Here is a 14,434-nt window from a genome sequence, read left to right as displayed (position 1 = left end):
CTATTAACGACAAAGACAAAATCTAATTGTTCGTGAACAGAGTTCTTTAGCACAGTACTTGCAATGGACAGAGACAGTGCTCAGTAACAAAATTCTGTTCACAGTCCTAGTGGACAGATGTTGCAAAGGTCATATTTAATTTTCTTTGAATATACATTCTGTTGTTCATTACTCTCTGAAACTAGGATTTTTCCTCAATCTTCTGTAGCTCTCAGATAGTCTTTGCAAAATCTACTTATTTATCCTTCAGTCAGCTCTTATTACTGTTTGATAGAACTGACAGCTTACTTTTAAAACTATATCTGTTGGAAAGAGAGGAAGTTACCAGTGCTTCATGATCTGAATTACCACCTCTGAGATAGCAAAGGTGAATTTTAAGATGATGATTCTGATAAAGCCCTGTGTACAGGCTGAATTTCAGTGCTCAGTAAGACATCTCTTTATCTTTCCACGTATCGTAAGATTATTTCTGCAGTTAATACAATAGCCCAGAATAACATTTTCTTATGTACTGTTCACAATTCTGCTTCTGGAAAGCATGAACCAAATGTTTGGAAAAAGGAGCTGAAGATTGAGCATCTCTGAAAATTCCCTTCATGTTTTAAATTATTGGGTCATCTAAAGCAATTTGATATACTGTATACACGCACCTTGACATATTAACAGAATACAGGAAAACTGGTGGTCTGACCTCAATTCTGTCAATGTTCTAAATGTTCTTATTTCCATGTTTGAAAGACTGATCTTTGGATTTTAATTGAAAAACTTGAATGAAAAAACTCCCATAAGACAGACAAAGAACTATTTTTCAGTCTCAAATATCTGGATAAAGCACGAAGGTGTTCTTTAATCAGGTGACTAAGAGTCACTGAGTATAGATGCCTTCAGCTTGCCTGCTTAAGTTAGGAAAACATTTGAGAACAACAAAGTAGCAGCACTTGCTCTAATAAAAAACACTTTGATCAACATTAGACAAGGTGGGTTTTTTTTGTAAACAAGGCAGATTTACTTGTACATAGTTACACTGGTAAATCCTCTAGGATGTATATAATTAGACTAATTTAAATAAAATTATGTTAGTGTAATAACTTGTACCAATTTCTACTCATAGCATAAATTGTATCAGCCAATGCATAATTCTCCTGGTGTAACTGTTAGCATCACTTACTGGCTTTGCTATACAAGTTAAGAAACAGATCACACTGCTAATTGCCACAGCTCTGCTAATAAAACTTAGAGGAAGACCAAACCATGAAAAGCTGTAGTGATCTTAGTTTAGACAAAAATTTTGATCAGCAGAAATCCAGCTGCCTTGTGTCTGTTTTCAGAGAAAAAAAATCCAGTTGCATCTGGAAACAAACAACTCCTCACCCTCAAAACCCTCCCTCTTATTATACACTTGTCTATATTCCCAGTGCTTTTGCAAGCACATGCCTTGCCTGCCAGAGTAACCTCACAAATAAAAATAGGAAACCATTGGGAGGTTACATTATTGGGTAGCTCAATACATCTGTCTGATGGTAGTTATTACCTGCACAGAGAGGAGAGAGGAGGGGGGAGAGGAACAGCAGAACATGTACTAGTCTCTTAAGCCATTGCAGTTCATGATTTATTAACTTAAGCTAAAATGCCTTTGACTTAAGCTGAACTGCCTTTGACAAAGTCACTGGGCAGACAATTAGGATCCGTAAACCTATTCAGTTGTTCCAACACAAGTCACCGGAGTTTTTTGAAATAAGTTTCAGAAATAAAATATATTTTTAAATCATCAGATACAACACTAAACCCAAAAAAGCCTTTTTTTTTTTTTTTGGCAAAACCTTAACTGACAAAGCCTTCGTGTTGTTTTAAACCAGCTTAGAAGACAATTCAAGTTATAACCAAGTGACTTAGAGCAGAAAAGCCTTTGCTAGGAAACCCACTTTAAGGAAACTGACAGATTAATTCTGTCATGTTGAGCCCCAGTGACTGACATTCATTCTGAACTGACTTGTCCACCTCAACTCCTTCAATGCCAAAAGTCATTGTCCCTGAGGCACCCAGAAAGTCATTCAAGCTGAAACAGCTGCACAAACTGAACAAAATAGCAAAATACCTTCAAATATCTTCATAATACCTTCTATTCCTTTCTTTATCTGCCTACATTAGAAACTTGGTGGACACGGTTAGAGAACTTCCCCGGAGATCCCACTTGTATCGCACCTGGTTCATTAGAAGATTCCTCCTGCATGCCAGAGACATTGCACATGAACAGGAGTTTCCACCCAGCAAGTGAGTGTGCTGTCTCTGAGGACTGAGATGCTAAGCAGATCTCTCCATACAATTACTCACCCCAGGAAAGAAGAGGAGCAGGAGGGACAAGAAGAAATTAGGAGTAAGCTATGCTTACAAGGCAAAAGATGGTGGAAGGTGTTTAACTACTAGGATAGCACATCTCAATCCTTGAGGTGTGCCACATTAGTCAGGAGCAAATACAGGATGCGTGTACTAAGATGAAGCACAAAATAATTCTTATGTGGACTGAAGAGACTGAAGATCACTGCACCAGCATGCATACCTTAAAATCTGGAGCTGCTCTTGAGCATGAAAATTCCTTTCAAATTGTATATTGAAAATTACATTCTCTGAGAAATTTAGTCAGTAGTATTTGAAGCTGATTCCTAATCCTGAATGTACGGTTTCAACAACTTTAGCTTCAATTCCTATGTAGCACAGTTTCACAGGTATAAAAGATTAATAATATATCTTATACCTCTGAAAATACCACCTCTTATTTTCACAGACACGCTATGGAGATCAATTCAATTCACAAGCATTTGTGAAGCACGCAGAAAATATGACAACTATACAACAAAGAAATTAATAGTGTTTTACTTAGTACAAGGTTTGGACACCATACGTTAGATAAGACCAAACACTGGGTGTGGAGAAAAACAAGCAGTTCCATAAGCAGCAAGAATACAGATACCTGATTTCTTTTAGGCTTATCTCACCATTGATCAATTTCTGTTTCTACTCAACTGAAGCTCATGCAGTCATCTTTCAACTCACACACAATGTTCATGCTCACACAGTAATCTTTCAAAGCACTCGTATTTCTTTTCTGTATTGGCATTCATTTTTCACAAATACTTAAAAGAACATACATTTGAGACCGTGGCTCATTCGTTCAGTTTCAACAGGTAAGCTTTAAAGTTATGCTAATTTTACAAGCATGACAGCATTAGTCTTATTTTCAGTTTTTAATATCACTTTCTAATAACCTAATATTTGCATTTTACTTCAATTTGTTCCTAGTTTTACACCTGGATAGGGAAAATTGCACTCATTATTTTACATTACGGAAATTACTGAGAATACAATTACAGGAACACAAACAGTTCATTGGTGTCATCTATAATTTGTGTCACAAAACAGACTAGTTTGGGATACTGTGATTTTTTGGAGTTGTGGTGTAGTAGTTTCAGAAAAATACTATCTTCATTACTGTTATCAGTTCTCTACAACTGTGCATTCTTTTCTGAAAGAATTTAAACAGATATACTGTACTAAGAACAATTAGAACTAACATTGCCTGTCATTACAAGCTACACAATCACAGTCTTTACGTTTTAGACAACACATTTTTATCTTTTACTTCTAAAAGTTCACTAGTGCAAGACAGAAGGTCAAAGTGATTTGATTTTAATGTATTGTGTTTCTCTTATATTTTTAAGAACACTTCATTTATTTGTTGCAAGTAATATTTGCACCTTTGGTGAGAATTCTCTACTCAAATTATAAAAGTAATTTGCATCTTATGCTTCTACTTTCCCTGCTTCTCTATTTGAGAGCATATACAATTGTTCAAGAACTGAAACAGGTTTTTTTGAGACACTTCTCCTCCCCCCAGCCCTACAAAGAGGAATCACACCTGCTACTTTGCAAAGCAGCAACGCAGGAATGTTTTGGAATGGTTGTCTTTGCTTACTCTGTAACACAGCCACAGGCCATAAGGACTCAAAGTGGTAGGGTCAGCTGATTTCAGTCCAGCTTCCTTCTCCCTCCTTCCTCTTTTTCCTTCTGAATTCACCCATGTGAAAATATAAACAAATTGCTTCCCCTTCTTACTCTTTGAAAAACAATCAGTACTCAATGTTAGCAAACTAAACAAGGGGTGGGTTGTCTTCCGTATTCTCATCACTGCCTGGTACTACCATTATCACTAGTAGGACGTTTGGGACTACAACACAGGGTAGAGATGTCAAAAGAAGGTTACACAGTGTGGTGATCTCTTATCTCCAGACCTCTTAATTTCTGCTCCACTGTTACTCTCTTCCTATTTTATCCATTTGTAAGCTGCCTTTTAGGCTACGAGCCTTTTGAGAGAAGACTATCAGATACAGTATCATGCTTATATCAACATAATAAATCCTACAATCTAAAAAAAGCCTCTAGAAATCAGTGCAAAATAAACAAAAGTAGTATGAACTATCTGTCAACTGTCCTTAGGTGACGCACAGAAGACAGAGAGACTGATGAACAGTAATTAGGAATACATATATACATATATTCTTCAAAGGTATATGTATAGGTATGTGTACATATATAATATTTATAATTTAACATGTTTATTTATTTTCATTCAGATACCTCATTAAGGTTGATTTTCCAAGCCACCTGCTGAGGCTAGCTGCAAAGGAAAGTATCTGTTAGAGGAATGGAAACCCCAGTGACTGGACAAGCATTTATAATGGCCAGGGAGAACAGACCACTGACCATGTGCAAGGAAACCCTCTCCTGAAGTGCCATTCAGGGGAGTAAACAAGAACATCAACAAAATCCAACAACTCTCAGAGAACCTGGAAAGTTCTACTTCCCTGAATTCTGGGTTAGGTTAAAATAGCAGCAGTTCACAACTGCAGGATTGCAACCCAGCAATTCCATTGGCAAGGATCTCTCAGGAATGAAGATAATTGACATTCACTGTGGGGACAAGGAAGCAAAGGTATTCTGTAACAAATCTTTTGATTCAGACTCTGATACCCAAGGCTGATCTCAAAGGCTGCTCAGAAAGACAAAAAGGCTGATTTCAGCTGGGATCTTGCAAAAAAATCCTTGAATATCACAACAACCTGGAAACCAAAAAGGGAAGAAAGTGCCACAGAATGTCAGGGATGCTTTTGCTGACCAAGATTATCTCAAAGTTGTTTTATGTCATACAAAGGGCCAATATAGAATAACAGGGAAAAAAAATTCTAGTTTTTTTTACATGACAGATACAGCACTTTGGAAATCACTTCATGAAGACTAAACAAATAGTAGAGGAAAGACTCCTAAACTTATTTTCTGCAGAACTCAAAAGTTAAAAAAAAAAAAAAACAAGCTTGGGCATTGATTACTATGAAGCTTTTTTGGTGGAAGTAAACACAGAACTGTCTTCATGAGTCTGAAGACAATCGATACAGCAAGCACGAGTTTACCCTGTTTCAAGTCCATTCACTAACAGTTTGTATTTACAGTTCCACAATTATTGAAGCCCTTTTAACAAAAATGTTTCTTAACTACGGTATGTAGTTTTAATGAGGTTAACTTCACCTGGCTAAGATTTCAGAAGGCAAATATCCATTTTTCAGTACCACATCTGTTTTATGCAGAGCCTTTCCATTTAAACTGTTTCCTACTAAAGCCTCTAAACACTTTGAAACGTCTTCTGCTAGGAAACAGAGGCAAAAGAAGCAAATCAGTACCATTTTAATACTTCTCAGCAAAGAGTTGTATTGCCATTACCGAGAAGGAAAAAAAAAAAGCATTATGATGCTGATAGAACACACTATAGACAGATACACAAACTAAACTTAAATTTCCTAAAGTTGAGAATAGCTTCCTACAGTTAAGCACATGTTCCTGTAGTTAAGAAAAACATGTATGGTGGTGTTATAGTTCTCACAGGCTTCTTTTGCCAAAACTGTTTACTTGATTCACCCGAGTTTTCCAGTTCCTTCATTTCTACCTGAAAGGAGATAGTTTTAATGTTTTTTAGAGCAATCATCAAACTTTAGGACGCCTTCTTTTAACTTCAAGAATTAAAACCATCCTAAAACTGAGGGTTATTTCAAATAATGCCAGCATCAAACCTCAAATTGGCACAGTTGCAGTCTTCATTGAGGACCAGATCCTTTGAGTTTAAGAGAAGAAGGCAACATCACAATTTTTATGTTTGAGAAAAAAATGCTTTTTGCATGTACACATTTTTTAAACAGAAAAAAAAAACCTCTATGTCCTTGGGGTTTCATTTCATATTCTTCACACTTGGCATCAACAACATTCTTACTCCAAAATATCTTTTTAAACCGCAGTTACAATAATTCTGACATTTGAATTAACATCCCCTTTGCTGTTTTGTCACTGGATGATTCATCGTAAAGCAACATAGGTTGTTTCAAAAAGTGTAACATCCTTATTAGTGTTAAAAGGCCAATACACTACAGATTTAAAAAAGCCAACGAACTATAGGTAAAAATACATGATGCAGTATCTTCCCACTGAAGACAACTGCAAAAAGTAGAAAGTCCACCTTGTTTTAAATTACAACATTACGAATGATGTTCCAGCCCTACAGAGCTTCTAATAAAACATACAACAGAAAGTTAATACCAACTGTCGTCTTGATTGGGTTTCATCAGCAAGCTTTTCTTTCAAATGTCACATGGCTCTACTGAAGTATCATATTCCTACATTTAATCCATTTTAAACACTACTGACTTAAACTGACATTTTGGGAAAAGAAAGGAGGCCAGTTGTCTTGTTGAGGTACAGACTGAAGCTTCCTACTAACATCTAGACTACATAAAGCTTCTGAATAGTATACAAGCGAACAATTCCCTGCAAGACTTGGAACAGGGAGCTCACATTTGCAAGAGAACCTGCCAAAGCCCTGTAAGAGATCTTGAACAGCACAGGGACAAGAATATAGCTCATTTGGCTAACATACTCAAGTATTTTTCTACTGTAAATTATGGTGTCCCTTACAATTGAAAAGCTGCTTGCCATACTGCTAAGATAAAGCCCATGAGTATCCATTTCCAGAAGGGCAGAACACACACTGTACACATTCTCAGTAACAAGGCCTTAGAACAAAGGGGTATTTCCAGAGGCTCTGCCACTTAAATGAAGAGCTGAAAGCAAGCGTGTGAGAAGTAGGTAGTTCAGCTGTGCATTTCCTGGCAAAGGACTAACTCAGGAAAGTGTATTGACCATGGAGTAAGAAATATGCCAAACACAGCAGTGCCCCATTAAGTCGAAGACCCATCACTTCTCATTCATCACAAGCAAGAAGGTCAGTGTCTGAACACCTCCCAGCAGTAAAGTCAGATGAGAAAGACTACTGGATTTCTTACTCTCAGGGTAGTATGCCGCTGAGGATGCCTGCTCTGATACTTTTCCGGCAAGCTGTCTTCTATAGGCTTAATCACACCTGTCAGCAAATGTGCAAGTTCTACAAGCTCTCCCATCCCTATATCCATCAGGAAAAGATCTTGCACAGTCATTGCCAGCACAAGGAGAGAGAATTCCAGCCAAGTAGGACACTGCTATTGCTAACGTACATAGCTGTTTCACCTGCCTTCCTGAACAATGATTTTGCATTCCAGTGCCACCAAAGTGCATTTCCTACATTAAATGGAAAGTGCCCAACACAGTGAAAAAAAAAAATCTCTTTTTGCATATTGGATAGGTCCTTTCATTTGAACAGAGTATCTGGTCAGTGGTGAATTAGCCATTTCTTCAATAAGAAACATCTCCATGGAGTATATAATGAAAAGCCAAGCACACGTGCATCTGAGGTATAATTCAGCAGATTATCAGCATAAAAGAAAGCGAGCAGCTTGGCTAAGAGGTTTAATTTTCTTAGCCTCAAGGCAGGATAGCCTCCACTCCCTTTTGGAACCAGGAAAAAGCTGTACTTACTTTACTGTCATCTACAGCTGATAGGAAAAGACATCTTTCTAAAGCAATATCCTAGGAAAAGGATCTCTGGAATGTAAAAGGCAGTTTAAATGAATGGAACTTGCAGTAATCTCAGCCTACGCTCAACACAATTTCTACCTGCACTAGCAGTTCTGCCTGGTCTAAGAAGCATGAAGAGAAGAAACTGCAGCAAAGGACCACTTCAGCTGCGGGTCACTGACATGACTTTGGAGATTTTTGTGAAAAGGAAAGAAAAAGCAACACAGTTAATGGAGCTGCTGCTGCTACTTCCTCCAAGGCTGAACTGCAACTTTTTAGTATGTATGTATATATGAAAGAGTCAGAGAAAACTTTGGCAAGCAGGACCAACAGGTGGCAAAACCATGAGGTGAGCAGTTATGAGCCTGAAATACCTGTACCAGTGCTTATGAGGGCAAGGTGAGGAATGACATTCCCACTGATTACAGGCTTGGAATGCAGTGGTGAGCAGAAGGATTTGGGACTGCAGGATATAGCAGAGCCTTAATAAATCAGCAAGAGCAGACAACTTCCAGAACAATAGATAGCTCCATAAAGATGGCAATTTTGAGGCTGGAGAAAAATCTCAGGTGTCCTTTAGGCACCTGTAAAGCAGACAAAAGTGGATGCGAAAAAGCATCAAGGTTTGTTTGTAACCATAAAGATCCATGAAGTCTCAAGATAAGCAGACTAGGTCCATGAAGTCTCAAGATAAGCAGACTAGGATGCCCTAACTGGACGCTTCAAAGACCGTGGTTCTCTGCGGAATAAAGCTCTCTAAAGCCAGCATTTTGTCCTGTAATGACCGTGTGCTTCTAGCCACTTGCCTTGTTCATGTACATTTCTCTAGTAGCCATTTCTGACTACTGTGAGATGGGACAGTAGACTATATAGACCTCTTGTCTGACCTAGTATCATTGTTCATATGAATAATGTTATGGGAAACTCCTCACTTCTGGAAGAGACTATGACTTGATTGACATGTTTAAGAAATGCATTTGGCATCTACACTAATGTTCTTTATTAGGCTAGGAGATGCAGGATTTGTAAATACTATGTAGAAGGGTAAGGCTCTCTTAGGTAGCACAGACATTTAACATTTCTATCTGCTAGCAAGCTTATTACTAGAAAGAACTAGTTTAAACACTGATAACCTCAAAAAAAGGATGGAGAAAAACATTGAAAGACACATATAATAACCAGCAGGAGTAAAATGAAGACAAATACTAGCTGCTAAAAATGAAAACAGCAGTAATAGCCTTGCTGATCAACGGTGACATATGGAAAATGCTAAAAAGAAAAGATTGAGGGTCAACTCAAGGAAAACTTGAAGGGATAAAAGCACCAAAGAAGAATTAAGCTAGGAAGCATATGGTTATATGTAATGAAAGAAATCTGTGCACAAGCAGATTAATAGACCTGTAAAAGTTCCTCCCTGGTAGACAGCAAGAGAAAAAAGTAGAGGTAATCAAAAACAACTGAAGACTGGAAGACAAATTTCCAGTCTTCTAGCCATTTGGTGAAGACTACAAGGCATAACATCTTTCCTACAACATACTAAGGCAAAAACTCTCCATGGTCAAGCACCTGAGCAGTCTGCACAACCACGCCATAGACGCACATACAGACAAGCATTCAAAGAACAATTTAATCAACATTATGAAGGCCAGCCAAACATTTAAGCCTAAATTTTCAAAATTCTGACTACAGACATACTGACAGAATAAAAAAAAAAAAGAGGGGAGACAGATGCACATGTGAACTCTCCTCAGTATTTTCCAGAGTTGAAAGGAGACAGTTTAAAGCAAGGAATGACCAAAGTTCTCTGGTTTTGGCATGCTTAAATTATCCTTATTGCATGTATTTTTTCACTGTAATTTTTTGAAGTTTGGCAATACAGGAAAAGGAGGAAAAACAATGTAATAATTTTTGGGTTTTTTAATCTCCTTTACTCTTGAATTTTTAGATAAACTGAAAAAAAAAATCACTTGAGTGGTTATTCTGTTCTTATTTGCCTTCCCCTGCTCTCCTATCTCCATGTTTTTACTGCAGAGCATGTAAAGTGAAAGTCGACAGGTAAAAACAATTTTACATTAAAAAACTTCTATATTTAATAAAATATTATTAAAAGAAGCACATACTGAAAGAAACAGAAATCCTGAGCATTCAGTTCTGGTACTATATATGTTAGTCTTGTATGCAAAAACCACCATGCTTCAGGTTAAAGAAGACAATAGTATTATTACTTATTTGTGTAATAATAATAAATACTAAGAGTCAATTTCAAGAGATAACTTCCTTTAGGAAGTCTTTTAGGTGGTACTTTCTGATTCATACTGCTATCAATTTTGAGTCATACTATGGCAGTGTTGATCCCGCCCTATGGGAATCTTTTCAATTTATTAGGAATTCTGAAGATCACATTAGAAAAACAATAAATTGTCAAAACATTAGCTGTATCTTATTAACATGAAAATACTTAAGGCAGCTTGTTTGGCATGTGTATCTTCTTTCAAATTTTATTTTTGCTTTGCAGTTCACATAAGGGAATGTTACATGAATAGGAATGTGAAAAAATTACTTACTCTTACAAAAATCCCTGAATCAATTATTCACATAAAAAAGCCATACCTGAAGCATGGTATATTTCCACTTAATTATATATTTTTCTGAATGTGTTCATGAGCCATCAAAAAAGCTGTCACTTCTTTAGCAGTAAACAGTTGCTTTTGTTAGATTACCCCCGCCCTAAAAAAATGCGGATTTCCATGTTCAAAGATTATAATTAGTAAGCATCGTCATTATACTGCTTTGAAGTCTACCATGCAAAAAAATCCCGGCAAGGGTTTTGGCCCTCGTTTTTTATCTTTCATAACCAATTTCACAATACTTTGACAGTTTAAGGAATAATAATAGAAGTCATTCAGGTGTAATATACACCTCTGTTGAGGTATATGGTTGGTGGCTAGTCCTTTTCTAGCCACGTGAAACAGTGCAGACCTACGGTAAAAATTTCATCTACACAGACCTAACTACAGAATTTCATAGTATATTTATGTATACAGTAAGTGATGTGTGGATTTCATCAGAAGCACCCATATATTAATTTTACCAACACAACTGCTATCTCCAGATGTTAATTTTATTTGTAAATGAGAGACCTTTATAAGCTAAATGTACATTCACAAAAACAGACAGACATGCACACACTTTTACATATAAATAATTACGTAAAACAGGGTCCCTTACTGTTTTCAGCTCTGCAAAAATACTGCAGTCATGAATTAAACATCACCTTCCAAAGTTCTCTGTTTTGTGCCTGCTCTGGCAAGGTTTCTGGGAACACTGATTAGAATCTGAATAGCTTTACATTACCTCCAACCTTAGGCCCACCAGCTGATCCTGGCTTTCTTGCACTGTTTGAAGGATTTCCTGGCTTTTTAGGTGCTGGAACCTTGAAGGCTGAAGCAGCTGATGATGGCCTATTTCCATCCACTGACTCTTCATCATCAAAGCTTTTGTCTAGAAAAGAATACATTAAATAAAAATAAAACTATTAGAATGGATGTATATTTATTTCCTAATCAACTATTCTGCTTCACATTTCATAGAAATTCACAAAATATATAAATAAACCCAAATATTTATCACTTTGTCCTCTGTCTCTGACCTAGGAATAAAACAACAATGAGAAATACACAGCATTTTCTACATGTTAAGTTCTTATAAAATATTAATATTTTGCCTTCATAATTAACCACTGTAAAACTGAACGTAAAAATGAATCCTACCCATTCATTCCCACAAAGGGAAAATATCTTTGCAGAGATTGAGTATTTTTGCCCATTTCTGAAAATTTTCCCCAAAGGAAAGCCCTTAATGTAATTTTTATCATTGCAGTCTACCAAAGACAAATGCTTCTCCCTTTTCTTCTTTTACTCATGCATGCATTTTCTGCTACACATCCTCCCACAATGTGTCTAACCAGCACTCCCTGTCTCTTTCCTTCCACCCAGATTTTTCAACTTACAATCACAGATCCTCTTGCAGATCAGCCGCCTCATTCCTCTGACAGCTCTTCAATCCCCTCACCCTAGGACGGACCCAGCACCTCACATGGCCACACACAGTAAATTCTCAATACTAATCAAAGATTCTATCAAAAGCTGCTCGCAAACACCCTAGATCCACCACTGAGATTTGTGCCGGCATCTTTCTCTCCCTTCCCCGCACTAGGTGCCGCACAACCAATGAGCTGCAAGGTGACATCATCTTCTGGGAGCCACCGCCAGAGGAAAAGGTGAAAATTCTCCATGCAAATAAATTCATTCCCACACACGTATTTGCCACTATTCCAATCCTTCATTAAAAAAATTAGACAGGCAGACAATACTCTGGGGTTTGCACTCCTCTTTCCTATAATTTCAGGTTTGTGTATTTTTAATCAAGAAAGAAATTCATCTCTAGTGACTAAATTAAATAGTGTCAATACAAAATATTTAGCCTTCAAAATAACCCCCAACATATTCCAACAGTACAATGTAACCGTTTCTCAATCCCCTTAGGGAAGAAGGATTTATCTATAAGCTTGAGCACGGAAAAATATATCAGCCTATGGTTCCTATAATAAATAAAATGGGCGAGGCTGAGACACAGCTGCACTACAGGAGTGACAGACCAATTTAGCATATTACCTGATCTAAAACCTGCCATTTCTAAAAAAAATAATATTAATTGCAAAGCTTGATCATCTCTGGAATGGTGACTATTTACCCTTTGCTTATTCAGAACTTGCTCCCAGTGAAATGTCAACTATACTTAATAATATAGCCTCCCAAAGGAAGGCAGCTTTCATTGAAAGGGTAAAGCAAGGTTTTGTCCAACACCATTTGCAGCACCATCAAACGTTAGAACACCCCACATTTAACATGTCTGGGATCACTGCTGCTATGGTTAGTACATTTTTCTAGCATTAGCGAAAAGCTGTGTGTTGCACTAACAAATCTTTACAATTAAAGAAGAAACAAACCACCACAAGAAATATCTGGATGTACGCTGACAATTTTCACTAACATTATTTCCTTCTCTCCTACAAACACTGATTTTTAAGAGAATTTTGCTAAGAATAATTGTGTTTGGATATGTAAACTCTCAGAATTGGGGAAAAGGCATCAGGCTCCCCCCCCACTATCTTGTGTGTTGCCATGGAAACAGCACTCCTGCTCAGCATACAGGCTGAGGCAGAATACATTTTGATTTCTGATGCTTATACTCTTAATATCTTAAATAGAACCAGACATCAAGATTTTTGAACAGGGAAAACCACTAATCCAAATGCCAGATTAAGTGCAATGAACTAAAGACTGTAATAGAAATGTAAATATGTAATAGAAATGGCTAATATCTAGGATACCTGCAGCTAATTACGGGTAATTTTAAAATAGCATTAAGAAATATCTTGTAGATTTTTAAACAGCATGAAGAGATCAGCATTGACACACGAATATGCTATCATAAAAATTGATTAAAAGTGAAAACATGCTTTTCAAATAAAAATGTTTTTGTTGCTGCATTTTTTTTGGTTTGATAACGAGACAGGCTAGACTTTCACGTTACTATCCAAAGCACTACAATGCAGCATTGATATGCAAATATTGCACAAGAAGCCTTTGAAAAAATACAGTTATTTGCAGTACAATTTTAAAAACAGTAAGTGAGCATTTTGCTCATTTATGCAAAAACTCCTAATCAAGAAAAACCTAAACAACCCCAAACAACAGTTTACTTCGGGAACCAAAGGCTCAGATAAATTAATTTTATTCTTATCAAGCTATTCATTATGGAGTATTGAAGATGGAGAATTGTAGAAGTTAGTGCTCAACCCCAAAATAGAATTTCAGAAAAATGCAAAGGCAAACATTCCCAGCTACTGGCACGATGTGCAAATTATAGGACGAAATATTAAACAACGGTCTTGGTAATACTGCCAAATTACTTTGCCTAGTTAAAGAATACTTTTTTCCCATGCATTTAAAACATTGTTAACAGTGGATTAAAAACCCACACTATTAAATATTTTCATACAGTTTCTCAGTCCACATAAAACCTAGCTTTTAAAATAAATTCTTTTTATTTTAAAATGCATAAGTATTTCTGAGAAACATAGAACTGATCTTAACCACTGATACATGGGCATTCTTAACTGGACTTTCCATGATTTATGCTAAAATAAGTTAAAAATTAAAGTACAGTCACTAAAAGTGTTTCAAAATTATAGCACAGTACCATAATTGTGTAAAATTAACAGGTGAAAAGGATCTTCTTTAATTCTTTTAAGGCTAAAGTGATAATGCAGCTGAGTTTCTTTTGTTGTGGGGGTTTTTGTTTGTTTGTTTTTAAATAAACAGGAGCAGAAAAATTTTGTACTGTCTTTTACAGAAACCGGAGGTTTTCTCCACCCTTTTGGGCC

General features: G+C 36.7%; 1 protein-coding gene across 1 annotated transcript in view; it reads right to left on the bottom strand.

The window, feature by feature from the left end:
* LOC104081246 (CLIP-associating protein 2-like) overlaps positions 1 to 12,029 on the bottom strand; it is a 29,480-nt gene extending 17,451 nt beyond the window's left edge. Inside the window, exons 1-2 of the mRNA XM_009583900.1 lie at positions 11,996 to 12,029; positions 11,341 to 11,487 (exon numbers count right to left, since the gene is read on the bottom strand). Of these exons, the coding sequence (XP_009582195.1) occupies positions 11,341 to 11,487; positions 11,996 to 12,029 (181 nt within the window). The remainder of the gene's footprint in view (positions 1 to 11,340; positions 11,488 to 11,995) is intronic.
* Positions 12,030 to 14,434: the final 2,405 nt, after the last annotated feature.

Source organism: Fulmarus glacialis, unplaced genomic scaffold (assembly GCF_000690835.1).
Source record: "Fulmarus glacialis isolate BGI_N327 unplaced genomic scaffold, ASM69083v1 scaffold23040, whole genome shotgun sequence".
NCBI lineage: Eukaryota > Metazoa > Chordata > Aves > Procellariiformes > Procellariidae > Fulmarus > Fulmarus glacialis.
This window is presented reverse-complemented; position numbering and strand designations above follow the sequence as displayed.